We start from the raw sequence: 25,593 nt of genomic DNA on the forward strand, positions 1-25,593 counted from the left end.
CGCGCCGCCCCCATTGTGCGGAGCGGGCGGCGGCGGGGCGGGGCGCAGGCGGCCGCGACGGGGCCCGGGGGCGCACGGCGGGGCCGGCTCCGCCGGGGCGGCGGCTGCGGAGATGCTCCGGAAGGGCCCCGGGATGGCCCGGTGGTCTCCGGCTCGGAGATGCTCTGCAGCGGTTCTGTCCCGGAATGTTCTGCGCCGGTCCGAGGATGCTCCGGAATGCTCTGTAGTACCTCGAGGACGCTCGGTACCGGTCTGAGGATGCTCTGTAGCACCTCGAGGATGCTCGGTACCGGTCTGAGGATGCTCCGGGATGCTCTGTACCGTCTCGGGGATGCTCCACACCAACCCGGGGATGTTCGCCGCCGGCTCGAGGATGTTCCGGGATGCTCTGTAGCGGCTCGGGAATGCTGCACGCCGTGAGGGCTCCACCCCGGGGTTGCTCCTCTCCCCGCCGCCCCGGTGATGCCTCCCCGGTTAAGTCGGCAGATGCTTCGGTCGGGAATGGTGTAGGGTGGTTGCGGCAGGTCCAAGTGCGGGTCGGGGGTGCGCGGGGGCGGTGCGGGCAGCCCGGGAGCCGCACGCCCCCCGGTGCCGCTCTTATAGACACGGGCGCCCCGCCCCCGCCGCCCCCGGTAAACACCGCCGCGCCGGGTCTGTCAATGGACGGCCCCGCCCCCCGCCGCCCATTGGCTGCAGGGCGGGGGGGCAGATCCCGCTCAGCCAATGGGCGCCCGCCGAGAGGGGTTGCTGGAGAGAATGGCAGCGCGGCACGCCCCGGTACCCCCGGTACCGCCCGGCTACCCGGCACGCCCCGGTACCCCGGTACTCCCCGGTACCCCCCGCTAGACACGGCACGCCCCGCTACCCCCTGGTAACCGGGCACATTGATCCCCGATACCGCCCCCACGGCAACCCGGCAGTCCCCAGTACCCCGACCCGAGCAGCGCAGAACCGCCGGTGACACCCGGTGCCTTAAGACAAGCATCCCGGTACCCTGGTACAGCTCTGTGCCCTCAGGCACGCACCCGAGGATGCTCCAGCTCCTGCCAGTAACCCGCCGCTCCCCCAGTTTAGGCACCCCGATGTCCCCGGTGACCCTGACATCCACACCCTCGGGAGCACCCCCGCCCCTCGCGGTTCGCCGGGAGCCTGTGCACGGGTGTGACCGGCCGGAGCACCGAGTATCACCCCGGAATATGCGCTTGAACCCTGCCCTGCTGCCCCACCGGGCTCCCGGGACACCCACTGCTCCCGGTCATCCGGGCAGAGCCCCGGCCCGGAACAGTCCCCGGGCGCTCAATAGGGCTGGCAGCGCTCGGCGCCACGCGTTGTGGCAACACCGACGCCTTCGTGTCCCCGCCACTCATTGCAGCGCGTTATCTCCCCGTGGGTCGGCTCCCGGCGGGGACGGGGGCGCCGGGCGGGGAACGCGCAGCCCACGAGGCGGACACGCGGCTCCACGGTGGCGTGGGTGGGGCCACGCCCCTCCCGGTCAGGCCCCGCCCCCTCCGCTGGCGGCACCAATGGGGCAGCGGCGGCGGGGCTGTTGCCCCGGAGACCGCGGGCTGCCCGCCGGGGGCCGCGCCCATTGGCTGTCGCTGTCGCGCGCGGGCCCGCCGGGGGCCGCGCCCATTGGCTGCGCCGCCGCCGCCAGTTGCTGTGGTGACAGGGGACGGCGCGGGGCCGCGCCCGACCCGCCCGGGCACCGCCGCTCACCGGACCCTGCGGCTCACCGGGCACCGCCGCTCACCGGGCACCGCCGCTCACCAGGCCCTGCGGCTCACCGGGCATCGCCGCTCACCGGGCGCCGCGGCTCACCGGGCACCGCCGCTCACCGGGCCCTGCGGCTCCCCGGGCACCGCCGCTCACCGGGCACTGCGGCTCACCGGGCACCGCCGCTCACCGGGCACCGCCGCTCACCGGGCCCTGCGGCTCACCGGGCACCGCCGCTCGCCGGGCACCGCGGCTCACCGGGCACCGCCGCTCGCCAGGCACCGCCGCTCACCGGGCACCGCGGGCTCTCCCCGTCCTGCACTCTGAGCGGGAACTGTGGCCTGTCCCGACCCTGCCCCGGCATTGCGGCCAGCCAGGACACCGGGGCCTGCCCTCCCCGCAGCCCCGGGCGCTGCCCACGCCGTCCCGGAGCCGCGCTGCGCGGGGAACACCGCACAGTTCTCCACCGCGGCTTTGCCTGCGGGCGGCGCTTCCCCGAGTCGTTCCCGCTCGGTATAGCCGGAGGTCATGCCCGGCACGGGTCTCCCACATGGCCCTGGCAGGGAGAACCTGCTCGGCTGCTCCCAAACACCTCCGGTCTTAGCTGCCATCGTGCCGGCAGAACCGGCTGGGTGCGCATTAGCACGGAACCCCGTGCCGTCCAGCAACTCTGTCCATCCCCGTTGGTCCCGTGCACCGGGCCCGCCTCTACCCGGGCTCCCCGCGACAGCCGTTCCTCTGCTCCCTCCCGGCCCCGGCCGTTCCTCAAGCAGCCCAGGGCCAGTCCCGCCGGGCTGCTCGGGCTGCCACAGCTGCTTCCATCCCGGACACGCAGATGGAAGCACCGGTGGATGCCGGCCCGGTGATCCCGGCCCGGTGCGGTGGCGGGGCGGAGCCGGCAGGGGGCGTCCCTTCCCCCCGTTCCCGGGAGCCCGAGCCCCGCCCGGCCCCGAGCCCGGCCGCTGTCGCCGCGGGCACCGGCTCGGCTCACGGGGATCACGGGCATCCCCAGACACCTCAGCGAACAGGGGTTCCTGGAGGGCGATGGGGCCCGGAGGGCAGAGGGTGGGATGGTGAGGGTCAATGGGATGTAGAGGTGTCCCGCGAGGCACAGAATCTGCCAAATGGACAAAAGAGCGAGCCGGGAGGGGTTTCCATAGACCAGCAGCGGTATCACCCCTGCAACAGCCTACTAAATCCATTCCTCCGTACTGCCCCTGGCCCCAGCTGGCTGCTGGAACACCACTCAGCTTCGCAGAGCCACTCCTGTGAGGAATGGCACCAGGCACGGTGACAGATTCCTCCGTGCTGCCAGTGCAAGCAGCAGCGCCTGAGGGTTAGGTCAGGGTTGGTGCAAGGGGACATTTCCCAGCTCTGAGGAATCAGCAGTGACTGTGTTTCTCCCTGAGCAGAGGGTGAAGGCAGTGGTGCAGACCTGCTGTCAGAACCAGCTGGACACAGTGAGGGCAGAACTCCAGGAAATAGAAAAAGCAATGGAAAATAATCTGGGAAGCTGGTTGCACACATCCCTGTGAAATGAGTCTATACAGTCATGTTACCTTTGCTTTCCATCCTCGGCTAAAGACACTGTGTTGATCTTATAAATGTCAAACAATTCCATTTCTGAGAATGAATCCCATTTGCTCTGTGGGGAGGATCTTCCCACCAGCCTGCCAGGAGGGAGAGAACCCTGTGCTACATGGCAACCTGTGCTCGGGGGGGTCTGCTCATGGCATCATTCCTTCCTGCTGTATCCCAGCTCCTGCCCCCCAGCTGCACACAGGGCTTATTTTTAATGAAAATCTCACCCTGTTGGGCAGATCCTCACCCCACAGAGCAGCAGTGGTGTGGGTGTCAAGGGAGCTGCATCTCCTGCACCAGGGTCTGGGTTTTAGCTGAAAGACAGGTATGGCTGTAGCTATGGAGGCACAAGCTGAAGGAGGAGAAAAGCCTGGAACATGTCAGGAGGGAGGAGGCGAGTGGCTGCGTGATAGATTAGTGGAACTTCATTTTTTTCTGTTTTAAAAAAAAATGATAAAAAAGGGGAATTAATTAGCCTCGGCAGCTGGTGGGGCTGGGGTTACTGAGGGTGGATGGGAGAAGAGTTAAAAATAGCAGGAAGGCCCAAGTGGAAAGTTTCTGTAACATCACAAGTCAGGCATTTGGTGCTTACCCGCCCTGACAGGCGGGAGCCTGTGCCAGAGCCCTCTCCACCATCCTCAGCCCTTTCCCACTGACCTCCCGGCAACTTTTCACACGACATCACCAGCCCTTCGTTTTGCTAATTAACCCTTTGCTTCCAGACACTGGACTTGCATTCTGAAAGAGCAAATCCAGCCACGAGTTGCTTATCCTGGGAATGTGAGGGTGCAGAGGAGCACAGTGCTCCTGCTGGCCCTCCCTGGGTCCCTGCGTGTCGCTGGAGCCCAGAAGAGCTGTGACCCCCTTGTGTCCATACCCATCTGCTTTTCAGCTTCCCCTCCTTAAAAACCCTCCTGTTTGCAGAGTCCCTGGGTGGATTTTGCTGGTAGGTCTGAGCCCTATGCTGGGACACTCTGGATGCACAGTTTGTCCTCAGCTGAGACGGAGATGGATGAGGCAGCTCTGAGCAAGCCCAGCTTGCTGCACTTGTCCCCGCTGCGAGAAAGCAGATGTACCTGGCTGCTCCAGCGGGCTTTCTCTGCTTCTGTTTGTCTTTCAGGATTGACAATAAGAGCAGCTGAATTCATTCCTTCTCCCTCTCAGAGGCCCAGGAGTTGTGTCTGGCTCTGCTGCTCCGGGAAGGCTGGCGAGGCTGAGCCTGCCATACAGAGGGTGGTGGAGCAGGGCTTGGGCTGGAATTGATTTTGGTGGTTGGCAGAGTGGTCAGTGACTGTGGCAGACCATGAGGCATGAGAAAATACTGCTGGGTTTACTAGGGGTCAGGTTTGGCTCTGGTTTACACTGAACAGGAGCTGGGCACTACCCTCACCTGGTTTAAAAGGGTTTCCCTCTTCCCCTAGCTGCTTGCATCATCCCGGATCCCAGAACAAGCATTTGGGCTGACCCCACTGACAGCCAGTGCAGGATCCTGGGGACACAGAGAGGGTGGCACAGCTGACACAAAGCAGGCTCCAGCCACATTGTGCCCCCTGATGACAGGACTGCCACGCAGGGAACGGGACAGCTCTGAGCACAGTCCATCTGAGCAGTCACCCTGCTCCTGCTTCTGCTCCTCCTGTACCCAAACAGCCAAAGCACAGAGGCTTATTCCCCTCTGTGCTTTCTTCTCCTACGTCTCCTCTCTCTCAGGTATGTGCTGGGTACTGTGGTACTGTCCTCAGCACTCCCACCAAGGAGGAACACTCATCTGATGCCAGCCCAGAGCCTGGAGCAGCCAGGCGTGGATGAGGTGCCAAGCTGACTCCATTGCCTTCAGCCCTTCTTCCTCCCCCAGTCTTGCTCAGCACCTTGGGCATTTGCAGATGTGGTTTTATGGCACAATAAAGGTGTTACTGTCACTCCTGCCCTCCCCATCGCTGTGCTCTGATCATGAGGGATGTCCTGGGACCAGCCCTGGTGCCATGAGGCTCTGCCAGCATATCCCAGTGTGGGTGGACTGGTGATCCAGTGTGGGTCAGAACACTGCCCACACTGGGACACTTTGGGACAGTGCTGCCAGTGTCTGGGATCTACAGACAGGTTCAAATAAAAACAGCTCCTGTTATTGCCCGTGCCAGGAGACCCTCAGCCTTGTATTCCACCACTGCATCTTGGAGACAGAGCTGCACAGCCGGGCTCCGGGCTTCTAGGTCCTGAAAAAGCACATCCTCCCCTGGGCAGGGCAGGGCAGGGCAGGACCGGACCGGGCTCGGCTCGCTCCTTTCTTGGTAGAACTGAGCCTGGGGCGGCCAGACCAGGGCCGGGAACCGGGCTGATGCAGCTCCACACGGGCCCGGAGCGTGGTGCAGCCCCCGCCCGCGGAGGCGCATCCCGCAGCATCCCGGTGTAACCCTTCTCCCCATGACCGGGGCGCGGCTCCCGGGGGAATTCGCCGTTCCCCGGCACCGCAAGCCCCGAGGGGACCTCGGGGACCGGGCCAGGGCGGCTGGGCCGGACCGAGGCCAGCGCGGGCGGGGATGTGCCCGGCGGGGGAGGGATCGGGGCGGCGAGGGGCTCCACCTCCCGGGGCTTAAAGCCCGGGGCGGACGGCGGGGCGGGTGTCCCGGGGAAGTTGTGCCCGTGTTGCCATCGGCTCGGAGCGGCTCCAGGAGCGGCACCGGCGCGCTCGGGGCTGCCCGGTGCGGGTGCCCTTCGGGGCGACACCCCCTCCCCTGCCCGCCCTGCGGCCCCGTGCCCTCGGTGCTGGTGATGACCCTGAACACGCAGCCCGGGAGCAGGAGCCCGCTGCGGCGGAGGGCCAGCACCCCGCTCCCGCGGCCGGGCGGCTCCGGGGCCGCTTCGCGGAGCGAGCCCTTCCACCCGCAGCTCGGCCACACCGCCTCCGAGCCGGGCGGCAGGGCCCCTCGCGGCAGCGGCTGCCCCGGCTCCGCGGGCTCCCCCCGCCTCAGGGAGCCCCGGTACCGGGTGGTGCTGCTGGGGGACCCCGGCGTGGGGAAGACCAGCCTGGTCAACCTCTTCGCCGGCGTCCAGGAGAGGGACCCGCTGGACCAGCACGGAGGTGGGTGTCTGCTGGGGGGATCTGCTGCAGGGTCACCTGCGGGCCATCCCGTGGTGGGACAAAGCCATGTGCGAGGCGGAGGAGCCCGGGACCCTGCTGGGAAGGGCGGCACTGACCGAGCTCTCCCTCCCGGTGTCCCGCAGGGGTCGCGTACGAGCGCAGGCTGACCGTGGATGGCGAGGAGACCACGCTGCTGGTGCTGGACACCTGGGAGTCAGAGCGGCGGGTACGGCGGGGCTGGGTGTTGGGGAGAGCTGGGATGTGCCCGGGGGACATTGCATGGGCACAAGAGCTGTCTTGGGGCCTCTGAGCGCTTTGAGGGGCAACCTGGGGCCCCCCTGTCCATTTCTGGGGCTCACCACCTTGGAGCACAGGGTACACACTGGGCAAGACAGGCTGGGGTCACATCTCTGCAGAGCTCTGTGCCCACCCTCCCGGGGCATGGGAGGCTGCCCCCCACATTCTCACTGGTGTGGGCTCCTATATGATAACCAACTTCAAAATGCATGGAAATGTTTGGGAATGGGGCTGAAGGATCCAACTGGGTAAATCCACAAGTCAGTATTGCCAGCCAGAACACTTTAATGGACAGAACAGTGCCTGGCATAGGGCATTCCTCATGCCCAGAACATGAGGTATCTCCTGGGCAGAAATACCAGTGCTGCTGTCACTGCCTCTCTCCTTCCCTTTCTGCCAGGGCCCTGCATTCCTGTATGTGCCACCAGGCAGTGAGGACAGGGTCAGTGCCCAAGCTGTGCACAGGGGTGCAGCACCCACATGGACTGAGCTGTGTTTGGCACTTACCTGCAATGCCCAGAGGTGCCCCAGCACTGTGACACCCCAACAAAGGCCCCTTTTTTTCCACCATGGCTTATTCCCACACTGCCCAGCAGTGCCAGGGTGCAGCACCCACCACACTGTCCCAGGGCATTCTCAGGGGATTCAGCCTCACCTCCTCCCACCAGGCTGAGCCCACAGCTCCAGTTTGTTGTTGATAGAGAGGAAAACTCCCAAACACTCCCCTCAAAATCAAGAGCTTTTAATCTGCATTCAATTAATAGGGTAACACACTTGTTCACCACAGTGTGGGGGCTATGGGGTGCGCTGACAGGTCCCATCAGTGCCGGGGTGCTCTGCTGTCCCCTGGAAGTGGCCATGGCCACGCATTGGTGACATCTCGTTCCCCGTGTGGTGACAGGATGAGGAGAGCCAGCGCCGCAGCCACTGCCTGCAGATAGGGAACGCCTACATCATCGTTTACTCTGTCACTGACCGGGACAGCTTCGAGAGCGCCTCGGAGCTGCGCATCCACCTGCGCCGGGCGCGCCAGGCCGAGGACATCCCCATCATCCTGGTGGGCAACAAAACCGACCTGGTGCGCTGCCGGGAGGTGTCTGAGGAAGGTGAGTAAGGGTGAAGGCTCTGGTGGAGACCCCTGAGGGGGCTCCGTGCCCAGCTGCTTCCCCTGCATCTGTCCCCTTGTCCCTGGACGTGCAGCTGCTGTCGTGCATGTGGCAGTGCCCGTCCCACAGCACCTGAGGTGCCAGCAAGGCTGTGCCCTCTCTCTGCCCTTCCCTTGCAGAGGGCCAGGCCTGTGCTGCTGTCTTTGACTGCAAGTTCATCGAGACGTCAGCGGTTCTGCAGCACAACGTGGACGAGCTCTTTGAGGGCGTGGTGCGGCAGATCCGCCTGCGCCAAGGGGGCAAAAAGTCCCACCTGCACCCCCCGCCCGGCCAGAAGCACAAGGAGAGCCTCGCCAGCAGAGCCCGGCACTTCCTCGACAGGCTGGTGACCAGGAACAGCAGCAAAGTGGCCCTCAAAGTCCGCTCCAAGTCCTGCCATGACCTGTCTGTGCTCTGAGAGCCGCGCTCCTGTCCCTCCCCGCGCGCCGGCTGGGACTCTGCTCTCTGCCAGCAGCGTGGCCAGTGGCCAGTGCAGAGCTCAGACTGGCCTGCAGTGATGCTGAGCACGTGGAGCTGTTTCCACTGGTGCTGAGGGATGTGAAGGTGCTCTGGATCCAGCCATTCCCCGCCAGGAGAGGGGATAAGTGGGATCAGGTCCGTGGAGTGGAGGATGGGATGGGTACCTGCACTTGGAGTGGTGAGGTTTTGGATCACAGCTGCTCCTGCAGAGCCGGAGGTGAGGGGTGGCTGTGCCCCAGAGCTGGGCTGGAGGCTGCCAGGAGTGTGGCAGGTCCCACTCGCAGTGCTGTCCTTCACAGGGCTGCAGGGACTGGCAGGGGCACCGTGGCATTGTCCACCTTGGACAGCCTGGAGCCTGGCTGGGAAGAGGGGGCAGGGGAGCACCAGCGGCATCACCTGGCACCCTGACCCTGCTGTGCCAGGGCTCTGTGCCATGTCTCACTGGCACCAGTGTGTTTCTGTGCTCTCTCTGTACTGGTGGGATGGGGAAACCCTTGATCTGCAGAATAAACCACATCAGGGAGGTGCTGTTCTCTGCTGGGTCCCTGCCCTGGGGAGCCACATGGTCAGATTGAAGCTCTGTTCCTCACCTATGCCAGGGCTGAGGATCTGCTTCCTACTCTGGTCAGGCCTTGGCTGGCTCCTCCATTAGCTGGACCATCTTGGGGCAAGGAGAACCTCTGTCCAGGCCTTCCTTTGGCCACCCTTGGTGGAGGTCCCAGTTCCTCACCCAGTGGTCCAGCATCATCCTCTGTGAAGCCCCCTGCATTTCCCAGCTCTGGAAAAGCCTGTGGGAAGGGCTGAGCTGTGCTGAGCTGCAGGTTTAAAGCCCAGGCACCGTGGGAGCTGCAGCCTGGACAGGGATCTGGGTGCTTGGTGGCTCCAGGAAGGGGCAGGGGGCAGGATGGCACAGCAGGAAGGGACGTGCCTGGCTGCAGCCAGCAGGGAATGACCCCGGGCACGCAGGGAGGCAATGCTGGAGCTGTGTGGGCTTTGCCTGTTGTTTTTAGGCTGTGCTGCCATCCAGCAGCTGGGATACCATGGGGGAACCTGCTCAGCATCCCGGGCCCGATGCCAGGGAGGATCAGCTGTGCCTCCTACTCGGGTCGGGAATTTCCACTCGCTCTGTGGGCAGACCGTGGGGAACCACTGGCAGTGCCTGGCACAGATGGGACACTGGAATGTGCCCCGTCCCTATGGGAAACTAATCTCTCCAGAGGTGCAAATCCCAAGTTTTGCCCTCATAAATGGGGACGTGGGTGCTCAGATTTTTTTTTTTTTTTTTTTTGGTCATGCTGCTTAGCCCATGGCATTGCTGCTGCTCTGCTCCTGCTGCTCTGCCCTGGAGCTCCCGGTTCCTGGCGCTGCTGGAGGCGATGCCGAGGTTCACACAGCGTCGGGGCTGGGGGCTGCACCCCGGGGACGGGGCTCCTGGCAGCTGTGCTTCTTCCCGCAGCTGCAGCCGGTGTTTCCCTGTGGCGGGAGGCGGGGGAGCGGGGCCACGGCATGGAAAGTTGGCAGCCGGCGGAGAGGGGAGTGGAAAGAATGAGCTCAAACCCAGAAAAATGCGGCCGTGCTGGAGGATGGGAGGAGTGGGAGGAGAGGCCAAGGGGGGCCACGGTGAGCGCTGGGAAAGGAGAGAGGGTGGGAGGAGGAGGAGGGAGGAGGTGCTGGCAGGGGGCCCGGGGCTGCCTGTGCTGGGCCCGCTCCTGGGGAAGGTGGTGCCAGTCTCGGCGGTACCAGCTGCTGCAGCGAGCGCTCCGGGGCTGTCCCAGTGCCATCAGCCTCTGGGTGGCCCCTGTGTGCTATCTATCCCTGGGTGGCCATCGCTGCCAATGCCGTCTATCCCTGGGTGCCCACCAGCCCCAGCGCAGTCTCCTGCCATCCCAAGGCTCCCTGGTGGCCACCGTGGGACAGCAGCCCCTGACTCCCCCATCGCACTCTGCTCAGCAACGCTGCCCTTTGTGAGGATTCCCAAGCCAGGCTGGGATTCAGAAAGGGGCAGAAAGCTGTGCTGTGCCAGGCTGGGATGCAGGGGGGTGTGTGGGCACACTGCCTTGGGCTGCCCATCGTGCCTGCTCTGGGAACAGCAGCTGCAGGGAGAGGGCAGCATCCCGGGCAGGAGGCCAAGCCCGCAGAGAGGGGCTCCCAGGAGGCTTTTCCCATCTGAAACACGGAACTATGAATCACCCCGCTCCTGAAATAGATCTCTTTTAGTTAAAATATGAAATTTAAAAGACGTTTTTAAAAAATAATTTAAAGGCTTGTGTTTTAATCCCTGCTGTGCTCCCGTCTCCTGCCCGTGGCTCAGATCTAAACGGGGGGCAGCATCATTTCACTGTGCTCAAATCTTCACCAATTTTTGCCCCTCAGCAGACTTTCATCCTGGCGAGGATGATGAGGAGGGGAAGGCTTGGTGGCACAGCCGAGCTGCCAATGCCTCAGAGTATTTGTGAGGAAAATAGACAAAATTTCGGCCAATTTTCCAGCAGAGCCTGGTCCCAGTCCAGCGCGTGGGGAGAACTTGCTGCCATTTATAGGGAATTTTACAGAAGGGCTGTTTGCTCACGGGTGGGCTGGGAGCAGTCAGGGGGAGCCTCAAGAACAGAGGTGCAGATCCTTGGAAAAGGGTAAAGGGCAGGAAAACCCCGGGCGGCGCAGGACCCGCTCGGGGCGATGGCACCGGGAGCTGCCGCCTCCCCGCTGATGCTCCGGGGGGTTGCGGCAAACCGGGAGCTTTTCCCTCTTCGGGCGTTGGTTCCCTGCCCGTGACCCAGCGAGGGCCGGGCCCAGCCGGGGCGGCGGCGCGGGGCTCTGCCCTTCTCCGGGCACCGGGGAGCTCTGCCCTTCTCCGGGCACCGGGACACCGGGGCGGGGCCGGCTTCAGCGCCGCTACGCGTGACGCACATCCGCTCGGTAAGGGGACGTGTCGGTGCGGACCGCGGTGGGAGCCGCCGCCATGGAGGAGCCCGCGGCGCACAACGGCAGCGCCGCCGGGGCCGCGCCCGGGGCCGGGACCCCCGCCCGCCCGCCCGCCACCCCCGAGGGCATGGCGCTGGCCTACGGCAGCCTCGTCCTCATGGCGCTGCTGCCCATCTTCTTCGGGGCGCTGCGCTCCGTCAGCTGCGCCAAGAGCAAGGTACCCCCGCGGCTCGGGGCAGCCGGGCCTGTGGGCCGAGCCCCTCCCCAAGGGTCCCCTCCGGGCGCTCCGGTCACTGCCCCCTTCAGCTGCCCCGGACCGGCAGCTGCATGTGCCCGGCTCCGGCCCTGGGTCTGGAGGCGCAGGGAGCCCCGGGGACAGAGTTGGCTTCCCCCGGGGCTTCTCCAGCCACTCCTCAGCGCCCCGATAAATTCACGTGCTGCAAAACACAAGCGTCCCCTGTCCCTCCTCAGGAGGGGCTGTGCGGGGGGACTCCTGTGTGGCTGTGCCCCGCAGCACTAGGGCTGGTCCCGGGGTGCCCTCCTGCCTGTACACCCTGTTCTGTCCCGGTATTCCTCTCGCCGTTCTCTGCATTTCATAGCAGGGACTTCTATGCCAACAGTTGGGCTGCTGTAGCTCAGCAGGAAGGACTGGTTTACACAGTCTGATCTTTTACTATTTTTAAAATCTCCTTGTGTGCCCTTAAGCCTCATATCAGAGATTTCAGGTGATCTTGGGGGGCTTCTGGTTCCCCAGGCAGTGGGGGGCTGTGAGCAAAGCCCAGCCGTGGTTCAGGGTGGGGACTCTCATCCCTCACTCTGCAGGGAGCAGCAGGAATTTGGGGACAGAGTGACAACTGCTGTGCCTGGGATAAGCTTTACGAGGGCTTTTGAGGTGCCCTGGATCTGTGCTGGCCGCAGGTGTCAGCCTGAGTGAGATTAGATCTGTGAGCAGCAGCCAGCTGGGCCTGGGGCGGGCAGGGAACAGGCAGAAAACAGGCAGCAGCAGCCCTCTGCCTCCTCTGAAAGCTGAAGGTCTCCCATGGGAAATGGCTCAAAAGGGGCTGGTTGAGGTGGTGCAAAGATGTCTTGGAAGGGGTTTATAAATCTGGGGCTTTTGAGCACGAGAAGTGTCCCAAGAGCAAGGTGAGGGACGAGAAGGTGGCTGGAGAGAGCCTCATGCACGGGGTGATCACAGATGGTGGCACAGATGGGGCTGGCTGGGCGTGAGCGGTGAGGGAGCCCAGCTCCCCTCTGGGCAGGGGAGAACAGAACAACGCCAGAACAGGATTTTTTCCTTCTCCAAGAGGAGAAAAGCAGTAAAATTTGGCTGCCCTGGGAAGGACAAGTTCAAGGTTTGTGTTTTCCAGCTCAAGCTCTGCCTCTGACACAGCCTCACCTCCGGATATAGCAGGGACCAGTGGGTGTTTTGTCCCTCCCAAAATCACTGTGGTGTGTTGTGTCTGTTCCCCCCTGCTCAGGTGTGAAACCAGGGCAGGGGCTGATCCATTCCTGTTCTATCCTTCTCTCCCCAGAATTCCTCGGAGATGCCAGAGACCATTACCAGCCGAGACGCTGCTCGCTTTCCCATTGTGGCCAGTTGCACCCTGCTGGGGCTCTACCTCTTCTTTAAAGTGAGTGAGGGGCACTGGAGCTGGGGCAGGACATCCTCCTGCCTGGCAGGAGCTCCCATAATGGGGTGACTCTGGTTTTGGCCCTTAGTGTTGGGACAGAAGGTGTGTAAGGCTGCACAGATCGAGCTCTTCGGTGTCACCGTGCCGAGGACGTCAGTTCTTGCCTGAATTGTCACAGCTTGGGGGAAATCAGAGCCTGTTTGTGCACAGGTTGTTTCTGGAGAGCTGCCGAGGAGCAAATAGCCCTGAGCTCTTCCTGCCTCCGTGGGCCAAGCTGACAGGGCACAGGCTGGAGCCAGAGGGTGCCAGGGTCTCTGAGGGGCAGATGCTGCTGGCTCTGCGTTGTGTCCATGCCGTGCTCCTGGAGCCATCTCAGCTGCAGGCCTGGGGGAGCCCCTGTGTGATCCGGTGAAGACTTCTAGATGTTCAGAGCAGTCAGATGACCTGAGAAATGGATGGGAGCTCTCAGCAGCTCGTGCTTTTGGTGGTGTGGAGAAGATGCCTTCGCCTCAAGCACCTTGGGCTGCCCATGCGGGTCTGGCACATGGCTGAGCTCCCAGAGGGGTCTGGGGAGCTGCAGCACAGAGTGGTCCTGTGGGCATGGCAGCTTCCAAGCTGCGCTGTTCTGGGATCCCTGCAAGGTGCCAGAGTGTTCCTGGCTGGCCAGGAGGTGAGGGTTAAGGTGCAGAGGGTTTAGGTGCAGTTCAGTCCCTTCTCTGTCAGTAGCTGTGTGCCATGTGCTCTCCTATTCCAGCATGCCCCTTCCAGGAGGGCACAGAGGGCCCCAGGATCCCTCCACACTGGTCTGTAGGGGTGTGATTCAGTAGAGGAGTGTGTGACTTGGAGGGCAGGAGTTTTAGTAATGCCCTGTTTAATTAGGGCAGGGGATGCTGCTGCTCCCCTGGGCCTGGGCAGCCCCTGGGAGCAGTGCCTCTCTCCCTGCTCTGCAGGGGAAGCTCTGGCCTCCTTTCTGCAGCACTGGAGTTATTTTTTGACCTGAGCAGCTCACAGATGCGCTACAGCTCACGGGCCCATTGTGCTTGTTCTTTGAGCACATGGCTATTTCCAACATATTCTCCTTCAGCATGCAGGAATTTGGGTTATTCTAGCTATTCTTCTTATTTCCCTGGAGCACTGACACAGCAGCTGCCAACAGGAGCATGAGGATGGGAGGATGCTGTGGTTACTAACCCCTCTGTGGTTTTGTCTTGCAGATATTCTCTCAAGAGTACATCAATCTTCTGCTTTCCATGTATTTCTTTGTGCTGGGGATCCTGGCCCTGTCCCACACTATCAGGTACAGCACAAGGATGGTTGTGACTGGGGCAGGGCTGCCTAAAGCTTCATTTTATTGGGAGAGTTTTAGAGCACCACTGCCCTACAGCAGAGCCAGGTCTTTGGGGTATTTGCCCAACGTGTTAGGGAGCTGTCCCTTGGTGGTGGGAGCCAAAGCTCTGGGGGTCCTGGGAAGCCAGCATCCCATACACCAGCACTGGAACAAGGGAAACTCACCCTGAGGAGCTTCTCTGGCTCAGAATCACAGAATCAGAATATCCTGAGTTGCAAGGGATCCACAAGGATGGAGTCCAACTTCTGAACCTCCACAAGACAACTCCAAAAATCCCGCCATGTTCCTGAGAATGTTTTCCAAACACTTCTTGAAATCTGGCAGGCTCGGGGCCATGACCACTTCCCTGGGGAGTCTGTAACAGTGCCCAGCCACCCTCTGGGTGAAGAGCCTTTTCTTTATATCCAGCTTAAACCCCTCTTGGCACAGTCCTTGCTGCCCTGCAGAGGGGAGAGCTCAGCAGCACCCTTACTGGGATGGGTGACCCAGGCAGCTGGAGCTCATGGTAGTGTCCCTGGCCTCTCATGGCCATGTGTGGCACGAGGTGTTGAAAGCTCAGACTGTTTCAGTAACTGAAAAAGTTGAACTGGTTTCCTGTTTCGTGAGCTCTGTGGTCTTGGGGACCAGATGCTTTCCCTAGACTGGTGCTGGGCAAGGGCTTTGCTCTGCTCCTGGCTCTGCAGCCGAGCCAGGCAGTGGTGGCACAGCCACTGCTGGGTACCCAGAGGGTTGCTGGGGGGCATAGGGCATTTGCTGGGGTCTGGGGTGGCTCCTCCTTTCTTGTGGGCAGTGCTCTGTTTCTTGCCTGGAGTATTTGGGGGACTGTCACGTGTTGCCAGATCAGATCTCTGTGCAGGATGAGTTGCTGTGGCTCCTGGCAGTCCCTGATGGAGCAGATGGTGTTTCCCCTCTTGGGAGGGGGTGTGGGGCCCCCTAAACACAGAGGTGCTGGGCAGCTTGTGGGGTTTCTGTCGAACTGCCCTTCTCTACACCTCTCGTTTCAGCCCCATGATGAACAGATTCTTCCCTGCAAATTTCCCCAACAAACAGTACCAGCTCCTCTTCACCCAGGGCTCCGGGGAGAGCAAGGAGGGTACGTTGGCTTTCCTGTCTTTCAGGGGAGCCTGAATGTTTTCTGCCTTTACTGTTCCTTTTTTTTTTTTTTTTTTCCTTTTACTCTCAGCCCATTGAAAGAACCTTCTGAAAGGCTTGCCTCTTGCTCCCCACTGGGCTTCCATAGCCACTGTGAGCCCCACGTGTCCCTGCACAGCTGGGCTGGCACTCTGTGATGCCTCTGCCTGGCAGGGAGAGCCCAGAAACACCTCCCAGAGTGTTGTGGGGATGGAGCTGTGGCTGTCATTAAATGCACAGCTTTTATTTAAGCCCCTTGGAAAGCGTAGGCCTGGCTGGTTTGTGCTGCCTTATCTGGGCAGAAGATGCTTTGATCAGTATCCTGCCCTGTAGTAGCTTTACTGATAAGGGAGTATTTCTGGTGATACCATCAGGAGTTAACTGGCACAGGAAGAAGGAGAAGATTTGTCTCTCCCTGCCTTAGGCAGTGCCTGAATCCAATTTCCTTATTGACAGCAGGACCGTGGATGCTGTCCATGTGCAGAGTCTGGCTGAAGGAGAAGGTCTGAGCTTTGCAGAGCCCCCTGCTCATTCCCAGGCAGTTTGCACGTGTGTTCCATGGGTACAGTCCCCTTGTTTGGGATGTGAGCACTGAGCTCTGGGCTCCCCAGCTGTGGAATCACTCACCTCAGCCCTGTGTGGGAAGGGGAGCTCCCAGCCTGCCCCAAGTCTGACTTCTCTGTTTTCTTGCAGAAATAGTGAATTATGAGTTTGACACCAAGGATCTGGTGTGCCTGGCCTTGAGCAGTGTTGTGGGGGTCTGGTACCTGCTGAGGAAGGTAAGTGAGGCACAGCTGGAGGCTGGGCTGGATCAGACACTGACTCATTTCCATGCAGGGTGGGGGTTCCATGTACAGCAGGACCCAGATCTCCTTTTCCTGTCTTTCTCAGCACTGGATTGCCAACAATCTCTTTGGGCTGGCATTCTCCCTCAACGGGGTGGAGCTGCTGCACCTGAACAACGTCAGCACTGGCTGCATCTTGCTTGGGGGCCTCTTCATCTACGATGTGTTCTGGGTAAGCAGGAGCATTCTGCAGGCCACTGGTGGAAGTGTGTGCCTGGCATTCTGCCTTTCTGGAGGCACCACACTGGCTGGACACACACTTGAAGTCAGAATTTTTGGTTTCTCAGCCCAGAGGGTGTGGCACTGATGACAGAATCCACAGTGGCAGAATGTGGCTCATCAAGTGTGTTTTCTTTTATTCTCTCACTCAGAGAGCCCAGGGCTGGCAGGGACCTCATCAGAACTATTGTGGGGTACTCAGTGTGTGTCATATCTGGTCCTGTATTCCCAGCTATGGTCTCCCCAAGGCCTGACAGCTGTTGGGTGGGCTGGAGGCTGCTCTGGGGCACGCTGAGCCTGCCTGTATGAGCTGTGCCTTGGCTCTGTCATCTGCTGGTTTCCTTAGTGTCCTTCTGTTCTCTTGCACAGAGGACCAGACCCTGGAATGCCTCCAGTCCCTTCTCCTCAGCCAGTGCTGCACCCTAACTTCTTCATTTTGAGGTTTTCCTTATTTCTTGCAGTGCATTTGAGCTGCTTTTGTAGAGGAAAGGGGGCGGGGAAGGCAGGAATGCAGTCGTGTGCTCTGCCCCATGCATGAGAGAATGCTTCTCCTTGTAATGTCCGTGTTCCCCAGCCCTTCCTGCTGCCTCCACCTTCTGAATCACCATGTTTCCAAATGTCTGAGAGCCTTGTATGCACTGAGGTCTGTCCAGCAGCTCTGCAGCTGCCTGTGTAATCCCTCCATATTTATGCCTGGCTACTGTGGGTTGTTTTGTCCTTGGCTGGTGGTGCCTCTGTTTCCCAGGCTCGTTAACAGTCTGGGCTCTGTGGTTTTTTAGCCTGTGGGCCACTTCCTGTGCAGCTCTCAGCTGGAGAGGCTCAGCCTTCTGCCTTAGCACACCTGGTGCCCCAGGCCCTGCTTAGTGTTTGGGGACACTGAGTGCCCCCCTGTGCTCTCCACTTGCTGGCTATGTCTCACCTTGGCTTCTCCATGGATCAGAGTAGTGCTGGAGACTCAGGGAAGGCCTGCCTTGAAGTAGAGGCCCTGGTACTGTGCCCCTCTGCAGGAGCTGGTCACTTGGATCTTGGCATGGATTCAGTCACAGTGAGATCCCAGGAGGGTTTCAAGGAGGAAGGAGATCTCAATGGGTTGATGCTGTTGCCCCCACATAGTTTGGGGGTACACATGACGCTTTTCCCTGATCCCAGTGTCGAGTCCTGTCACTCCATGGCAGTGCTCAGAACTTGCTGCACCTTATGGGAGTTAATCTGATGCTTTAAGATTTCTCTTTAATCCAAAGCTCCAGGATTTTGCTCACCCAGTGCTAACCAACACCTGTTTTTGTGCCTGCTGGACTGGAGGCTTAGAGATGGCAAGGTGCAGAGATCAGAGTGGCTGCCCTCAGTGTTTACAGTCCACCCCCAAATGCTGCCAGTATTTACAGCAGACAGGGCCATGCAAGTAAATGACCTCAGAGCAAACTGCAGCTCATCTGACACTTGCCCCTGTCCCAGCTGGCAGCTCCTGCCCTCCAATTGGCTGTTACATGGAGCTGACTGATTAAAGCTGAACTGAGGAGGTGCAGGGCTGGGTGGTGGGCAGCAGCTCTGCCATGTGAGTGCTGTCCCCATGCTGCTCTGAGAGCAGGACAGCTGTGAAGCAGCCACCTCCCCCAGACAGTGGGCTTGCTTGCAGGGCTCCTGTACCCACATTTTGGCCGGTCATTGGCTATTTTCTGCCACTCCTGGCCCTGGGGTGAGGCTGTAGCTGAGCATTGTGTGTGTGTGTTCCTGTGCAGCTGTGGTCACCTTGGTCTCCTTCTGTTCCAGGTCTTTGGCACCAACGTGATGGTGACAGTTGCCAAATCGTTTGAGGCCCCAATAAAACGTGAGTAGATCTTCCCTGTGTGCTGGGGTCCTTTTTGCTGCAAGCCCTGCCCCATGCACCCTCCACCTCTGGGGATAGTTCAGGCTGGGATGTGTGCAGGAGCATTTCCTGATGGTGACTCCTCTTCCCTGTCTCTGGCCAGCCTCAAGCCAAGGCAGGTCTCTGTAAAGGGATGGTTTGCAGTGCCCTGCTCTGTCTGGGTCACTCTGTATCTTTGGAGTGTGCAATTCCACCTGCTTATAGAAACAGTCCATACCAAATTAAAAAAAAAAAAAACAAAAACAAAAAAAACCCCACAGAGCCCCAAAACAGCGGAAGGGCTGAACTGATGCTATTGTGGTGAATGCCATAGTTTGGTGCCTGGTTTCTTGTTCTGGAATTGTCCCAGAAAGAACAAGGAAAGCTACAGGGAAGGAGGGGCTGAGGGCAGGGACAGATCCCTTGCCCTGCTCTGGTCCCTGTGTGCCAGGCCCGGTGGGGCTGGGGTCTGCTCAGTGGGGACAGTCCCCTCACTGTGCCTCACTCTGCTCCTGCAGTGGTTTTCCCTCAGGACCTGCTGGAGAAGGGGCTGGATGCCGACAACTTCGCCATGCTGGGACTGGGAGACATTGTCATTCCGGGTGAGGACAGGAGAGGGGGAGGACGGGATGGGGTCTCCTTTGAGGGGGCTGCGGGGAGCCGAGCAGTGCCTGGCTCTGCCCTCGGCCGGGCGCGGTGTCCCGGTGTGTCGGGAGTGTCCCCGCAGGTCCGGGCGCTGTCCCGGTGCCGCGTGCCACGAGAGGGCACTGTCACCCCGAGCACGGCACCGAGCGCCGCGGCTCCTGCCCTGCCTCCCTCAGCCCGCCCTGCCCCTCCAGCCCCTCGCCGTCCCTTCCCTGCCCCTCCAGCCCCTCGCCGTCCCTTCCCTGCCCCTCCAGCCCCTCGCCGTCCCTTCCCTGCCCCTCCAGCCCCTCACCGTCCCTTCCCTGCCCCTCCAGCCCCTCGCTGTCCCTTCCCAGCTCCTCTGATCCCTCACTGCCCCTCCTGTGCCACTTGCAGCCCCTCACTGTTTCCTTCTCCCTGCAGGGATCTTCATTGCCTTGCTGCTGCGGTTTGATATCAGGTGAGCGGGCAGCAGGGAAGGGTCTCTGGCAGGTTGGATCTTGCAGCATATTTGAGCTGCTTTTGTGGAGGAAAAAAGGGAAGGGGGAGCCAGGAGTGTGCTCCCTTCTGGAGCTGGGTGTGCAGACACATCAGGGGTGTAAGGAAAAGCTCTTGGAAGAAGGGGCTGGCTCTGTGGGTATGTCCTGAGCACTGGGGTTAGTGGTTGAGTTCAAGCATAGGGATGGGGATCAGGACAGCAGCACACAGGAGCCCCCCAGAGCCTCAGCAGCTCCCTGGAACCAAGGAGTGCAGGGCAGTGACAGGAAGCAGTGACAGTGTGGGAAAGAGCCAGGGGTGCTGGCACCTGGGAATGCTCGTGTGGATGCAGATGGGTGCCTGGCAGTGCTGGCTGCCTCCAGGTCCCACTGATGCTGGAGGAAGCAGCTCCTTCCCACACAGGGAAGCTGCACCTCCAGCTGGGCTGCAGCAGTTGCCCCACACTGAAAGGCTCTGGGGAACAGGGTGCTCTGTGACCGTGGTGGTGTGGCCCCACTCCCACTGCTCTTGCACAGACCCTCTGCTCTGTGCCAGCTCTTCCAGGTGTTACCACCCACATCCTGCCTGCACCTGCTGGGAATCCCAGTTCCTGCAGCCTGCCCTGGGATTAAGTAGTAACTGCTGAGGGCCAGGGACAGGCTCCATCAAGACAATGGGACCTGCTCCCTGGGTCCTAGCCCTAATTCCTCCCTTCCCAGTTGCCATCCAGTAACAATCACTTGCCTTCTTCCCTTCCCCAGCCTCTCACTGGGTGTTACTGCCTTCAGTCCCACACTGTTCCCACACTACCAGGGGCTGCACAGGCAGAGCATTGCTCTGCACACTCCATTGTGGTGGGAGATGCCCAAGAGCACCAGGCCAATTGCATTTTTGCCACTGGCATTCCAGACCAGAGGTCATTGAGCTCTTCCCTTTCCCTACAGCCTGAAGAAGAACACGCACACGTATTTCTACACCAGCTTTGTGGCCTACATCTTTGGGCTGGGCCTCACCATATTCATCATGCACATCTTCAAGCATGCCCAGGTGAGCTCCACCCTGCTGCCTCCTGTGGATGCACATCCAAGTGGGTCAGGCCAGCTTGGCCACAAAGTTCCTGCATCCTGCCAGGAAAAAGTAGATTTATTTCTTCTCTTGGCTTTGATTTTCCAGTGCTTGTCTGTACCTTTCCCTTCCTAAAGCTCCTGTGCCCAGCTGGAGCAGAGCCTGCTTGGGGCAAGGCTCCTTGTTTCCAACAGCAGCCCCTCAGCCAGGGGCCCTGTGTTTTTTGGCTCTTTAGCAAAGCTGCCCTGAGCACCAGGGCTGTGCTGCAGGGGGCTCTGGGAGCCCATACACTGTGGTGTGCACAGTGAGGGCTCAGTGTGTTCATGGCCCACTGGGACCTCACAGCGAGGATTTTCACAGAATCCCAGAATGGTTTGGGAAGGGACCTCAGAGACCATCTTGTTTCAACTCCCCTGCCATGGGCAGAGACACCAACCACTAGACCAGTCTGCTCCATGCCCTGTTCCAGCCTGGCCTTGAACACTTCCAGGGACTGAATGTCCACAGCTTCTCTGGGCAGCTTGTGCCAGGATCTCACCACCCTCACAGGAAAGAATTTCCTCCTAATACCCAATCTAGCTTCATGCTGCTGCAGCTCTAATTTAGCTCTTGGAGCTGCTTTTTGGGGTGTTAACTCCCTGTGTAGCCAAAGGGATGCAGGATTGTGGGTGCAGAGGGGACAAGGCCATGAGCTCACCTTGCACTCCTCCCTCAGGGTGATTGTGGTTTGGTTTAACAGTTGTTTTCCTTCCCCACAGCCTGCGCTGCTCTACCTGGTCCCTGCCTGCATTGGATTCCCGCTTCTGGTGGCCTTGGCAAAGGGAGAAGTAACTGAAATGTTCAGGTGAGCCTCAGCTGGCCCTGGAGCTGTTTTGCCGGCGGGCTGGAGCCCGTGAAGCGTGCAGATGTTCCCACGGCCGGGCACAGCTGGAGGGACGGGTTCATGTGGGCACGCTCTGGGTGTGCCCCGGCTCGCGCGTGGGTGGAGGGAGCTGAGCTGTGTTGGGACACGCCGGGCCTGGCTGCAGCCCCTCCCAGGAGCTGTGCTCTGCTACCAGCAGGCAGCACCTGGGACTGCCTTACGCCCCAGTGACAGACTCTTCCCATGAGCTGGCAGGCAGGAGAGGGTGGGACTGCACACCTGGTGTGGAGATACTTGGTCATTGTGTCCCAGGGCCTGTGGGTGGGGAGTTATGGAGCCAGAGCAGGCTGTGAGAGCAGCCAAGGCCGGTTGGAGCACATCCCAACCTCCCCAACTGGGCACAGTCTCCTGGTTTGTAGTATTCTCCCTGCCCCAGAGACTGTGGGTACAGAGGAGGGGGGACTGGGCTGTTGTGCTCAGCTGTTCTTGGAGCCTGTCCAGGCTGTCAGTGGGCAGCTCTGGCCTTGTGCCTGAGAGCTGTTTCTTTGTCATGCTCGAGACTTGGTGGTGGCTCAGCACAGTAATGATGGTTGATGCAGAGGAGGGAAGGGAACATCCTAAAGCAGGGCAGTGTACCCTCCAGCCTCCCCAGTGCCCCAGCCTGGGGAGCATTCCTGAGCTCCCAGCCTCCTCAGAGGGAAACTGGAGGCCAGCTGTCCTCCCTCCTCCCTCCCCTCCCCTCCCCTGGGAGATGCAGGTATGCATGTTCCCAGCGGCTCTCAGCTGGGCCGGCCCCAGCCCTGCCGCACCTGCCCCTCCTTTGATGTTTGCTTCTGACAATCGCTGCTGCAGGCACTGAGTGTCCTGGGATCGTCCTTCCTGTGCACCTGGGATCCTGCAGCCGCTTTCCCCAGTGCTGTGTGACTCACCAGCTGACAGCAGCAGCAGCTCCTGCCAGGAAACTGGGGAGAGATGAGCTGTGAGGCTGGGCCCACTGGGCAGCAAGGAGTGCATGGAGCCTGGCAGCCAGGGGCCAGTGCCCTCCCAGAGCAGTAGCACAAGCTGCTCCAGCAGCAAAGTGTTGCCAGGGCAAGAGCAGGATGCTGGAGGGTTGCAAACTTGATGGCCCCAGGGGGCCGGACCTCCCTTGAAGTGGCTCCAGTTGCAGGCAGAGGAAGTGGGATATGGAGGGACCAATGCCTGGAGGGCAGTGGCTCCCACCGCAGGAATCTCACCAGGTGTAGGTCGCTCTGCTGTGGTGCTTTGGTGTGCCCTGATCCTCCCTGGAGCTGTCAATTCCTGTGGCCTCTGCCTGCACATGGTGTCTCACAGCAGTGAGGGTCTGCAGGCAGGGTGGGAGTGAGCAGATCTGTGCTGCAGGCCCAGGGAAGGGGTGCTGGTGGAGCAGAGGTCGGTGACATTGGGATCAGTTCCACGGCTCTCAGCCTTGCCAAACCTCCCTAGGCTGGGCAGGAAGCTCCCTCAGCAGTGGGAACCCATCCTGCTCCCCACATCTGCTGTGGGCACGCTGTCCTCGAGCGGCAGGATGGGGTCTGCTGCATCTCTCTGTCACCTGCCCAGCCCCTGGGCTGCTCCTCTGCCACCTCCCCACTGCCCAGGCTTGCTCTCCCTAGGTTCTGGCTGCCTGGCTCTGCTCATGCCAGTGGGAGCTGTCTTATCCCCGAGTTTCAGTGCTCACTTTTCCATGCTCCAGCCCTGTCCTGGAGTCTGCAGGCAAGGAGAGGCCAGGGGTGCCAGCAGGTGAAGGGTGATGCCAGGCTTCCTGCACAGGGCGGTGCATTCTCGGCGCTCTCACTCCAAAACTCTTCTGCTTTTTCTCTCTCTCCCCCCACCCCCTTTCTGTCCTTGTCTTTCCCTTCCTGCTTCCTCTCTCTCCTGCAGCTATGAATCCTCTGCTGAAATCTTGCCTCACACACCAAGACTTACCCACTTCCCCACGGTGTCTGGCTCGCCGGCCAGCCTGGCTGATTCCATGCAGCAGAAACTGTCCTGTCCCCGCCGACGCCGGCAGCAGAGCCCCAGTGCCATGTAGCACTGCCACCAGGGCCCTTGTCTGTCGCTCTGGCCAGGTAGGGACAGGCTCTGGCTCTCCCTGGCCCAAGCTCTCCCTATTCCCAGCTCTCTCTGTGGGCAGAGGCTGGAGCAGTTGCTGCGCTGCTGTGGGCCGGCGTCTCTCCCATTCTGAGAGAGAACACTGGGAAGGGCAAAAAGATTTGACATCCCAGACTTGGTCCTTTCTGCTTGGAGCAGCATTCCCATTTCCTTAGCCAGAGCCCTGGGGCCACTGCTGGAGGGGGTTTGCAGCCACAGGAGTGAGACCCTGGGAGGGAACGCTGCTGTTGGTCTCGCTGCAGCTCCCCTGTTAACCGGCCCCGCTGGCACCAGTGCTCAGCCAAGGAAAGCATGTGCTATCCAGGATATCCAGTAGTGCTCTTGGGAGCAAGGACAGATCCCTGGGCACAGAGCTGGCCCCTGGCTGGGTCCACCCTACCCTTGGAGGTGTCTGGGGGGGATGCATCCCTCATCTCCCTGCCTGGGCTCTGCCCCATGGGGCTTCCTGTGCTGGGTGCTGATGGCTGGAGCCCACCTTGTCCTCAACAGCAGCAGGGAAGAAGCTGAGGCCACAGGCTGGGCTGTCCCCATGTGGCACAGGGCTCTGTCCTCAGGGAAGAGCTGGCCCCACTCATGTCCCTCTTGTCCCCAGCTACGAGGAGAGCTCAACCCCCAAGGAGGCAGCAGGGGCTTCCAAAGAAGAGCCAACAGAAGCCTCCAAGAAGGAGAAGTGACCTTGCCCGTGGGCCGTGCCCGGTGCTGCTGGGCTGGGGCCCTTCAAGACCCTTTGCAAGTGACAGACGACGAAACAATTGTGCAAGAGCATCGTGTTGTGTGTGTCGGAGCAGCCACCCAGGTGGGGTATCGATGTATGCCGGTTTTTAAATTTTGTATTGTGCATTTGCTTTCTCTCATATTAAACCATATTGAAGGAAGGAGTGCTGGTGTGGCCGTGCCCCTGCTCAGCCAGCACTGGGATTGGCATCAGCTCACCCGCCTTCTCCCACTGGAGCTGGTGGCTATTGTCTGGCTGTTTCCAAGTGACCAAGTGACCGTCCCCTTCCCCCTCCCACTTCTCTGGCACTGGGCCTTCCCCCAGCCTGGCCCCTGCTCTGCAATACCCAGATTTAGGGCCAGAGCCACTGAGCCCTGTGTGGGTTTGAGCTGGGATCTGGCCCCAGAGAAGGGTGGCTCATCAGGGATTGGGATGCAGGAGCCCCACAGGATGGGAATGTGCTCTCCCTCAGCTGCTGGGGTGCTCAGTGAGTTGAGGCTAACGCCCCATAGCCTGGAGGAGCAGGAATGGGAGGGCTAGGAGTGGGTAACCTCAAACCCAGCCCTGGAGCAGGGTGAGGACAGTATGGATTGTCCCCCTTCCTTGCAGGGAGCCAGGCACAATCCTGCACCCTTCAGGGCTGGGATGGGCAGAGAATGCTGGTGCAGGCGTGGGGACTGGAGGGGCTGCAGGCAGGGGCAGCTCCAGCATCCACCGCAGCTTCCACTGGGAACAGCTGCCCTGTGTCCTGCAGCACTGGCAGTGTCCTCCCTGCCCCTCCTGGAGGCCCACATGTGGAGGATCCTGCATCCCTTCAGCCATGCCCACTGCCAGAATAAATAGAAAGTGTTTGCTGGCTTGGCAGCTCCTCCACAAAAGCCGTATTGAACCATTATTCCCTGCGCCGGCTGCGAGCACTAAAAGTGGCGCCTCGCGTTCTGCCATCTAATGACCCTTCGCAGGCTCCTGCAGATGTTTTCTATGACTTACAGCTCCTTTTCCAACAGCCCTGTCCGCAAAAACAAGAGGGGCCACTTTAATTCCAATTAAATACCTCCAGCTAAGCAAACAGTGTGCAGCAGGGTCTGGGTACAGCGCGGCCGCCAGGCCCAGCCCACCGAGTCACTGAGTCTAGACTCCAGATGTGATTTCACCAGCCTCCAGTGTTCATGGAGAAGGACTTGGGCCCTGCCGTGGGGTGCAGGACCCTACCCTGAGTCAGGACCCCACTCCCCAGCCTGGTGTGTCCCTTGGTGTGAGGCTGGCACTGCGTCCTCCCTGGCTTTGGGTGGTAGGAGCTGCATCCCCTTTCAGCCTCCAGAGGCCCCAAGAGGGCAGGAGCAGCCTGGGGGGTGCACAGGGTACCCCCGGTGCCACCATCACCCTCCTGCCCTGCAGAGCTCCCAGCAGCTCCTGCCTGCTGTAGGTGTGGTGGAAGCATGGCCAGGAGCTTTCCCAGGGCTGCAGGGAGCGGAAGGCC

General features: G+C 60.9%; 2 protein-coding genes across 2 annotated transcripts; both read left to right on the forward strand.

Moving 5' to 3' along the window:
- The first annotated feature begins 5,546 nt into the window (after positions 1–5,546).
- Positions 5,547–8,818, forward strand: REM1 (RRAD and GEM like GTPase 1). Its single transcript, XM_054274724.1, has 4 exons — positions 5,547–6,373; positions 6,517–6,599; positions 7,572–7,776; positions 7,956–8,818. Exons 1-4 carry the CDS (start codon positions 5,716–5,718, stop codon positions 8,231–8,233), a joined length of 1,224 nt encoding a protein of 407 aa, XP_054130699.1. The 5' UTR covers positions 5,547–5,715; the 3' UTR covers positions 8,234–8,818.
- Positions 8,819–11,254: 2,436 nt separating this feature from the next.
- On the forward strand, positions 11,255–24,078 carry HM13 (histocompatibility minor 13). The gene is made up of 13 exons (XM_054274725.1): positions 11,255–11,434; positions 12,750–12,848; positions 14,063–14,145; positions 15,201–15,289; positions 16,021–16,106; positions 16,219–16,344; positions 18,162–18,219; positions 18,756–18,839; positions 19,285–19,321; positions 20,283–20,385; positions 21,162–21,247; positions 23,168–23,355; positions 23,991–24,078. Exons 1-12 carry the CDS (start codon positions 11,255–11,257, stop codon positions 23,316–23,318), a joined length of 1,182 nt encoding a protein of 393 aa, XP_054130700.1. The 3' UTR covers positions 23,319–23,355; positions 23,991–24,078.
- The last annotated feature ends 1,515 nt before the right edge of the window (positions 24,079–25,593 follow it).

Source organism: Melozone crissalis, unplaced genomic scaffold, assembly GCF_028551555.1.
Source record: "Melozone crissalis strain CALT ecotype California unplaced genomic scaffold, PUWL_Pcris_2 ptg000017l_1, whole genome shotgun sequence".
In the NCBI taxonomy this organism is placed as follows: Eukaryota; Metazoa; Chordata; class Aves; order Passeriformes; family Passerellidae; genus Melozone; species Melozone crissalis.

Excerpts from the sequence above, each read along its gene's own strand:
- REM1 (XM_054274724.1), top strand. The coding sequence starts at position 5,716 with ATGACCGGGGCGCGGCTCCCGGGGGAATTCGCCGTTCCCCGGCACCGC. Across the intron at positions 6,374-6,516 it reads CCCGCTGGACCAGCACGGAG|GGGTCGCGTACGAGCGCAGG; the intron begins GTGGGTGTCTGC and ends GGTGTCCCGCAG. Across the intron at positions 7,777-7,955 it reads CCGGGAGGTGTCTGAGGAAG|AGGGCCAGGCCTGTGCTGCT; the intron begins GTGAGTAAGGGT and ends CTTCCCTTGCAG.
- HM13 (XM_054274725.1), top strand. The coding sequence starts at position 11,255 with ATGGAGGAGCCCGCGGCGCACAACGGCAGCGCCGCCGGGGCCGCGCCC. Across the intron at positions 18,220-18,755 it reads GTTTGAGGCCCCAATAAAAC|TGGTTTTCCCTCAGGACCTG; the intron begins GTGAGTAGATCT and ends CTGCTCCTGCAG. Across the intron at positions 21,248-23,167 it reads GAAGTAACTGAAATGTTCAG|CTATGAATCCTCTGCTGAAA; the intron begins GTGAGCCTCAGC and ends TCTCTCCTGCAG.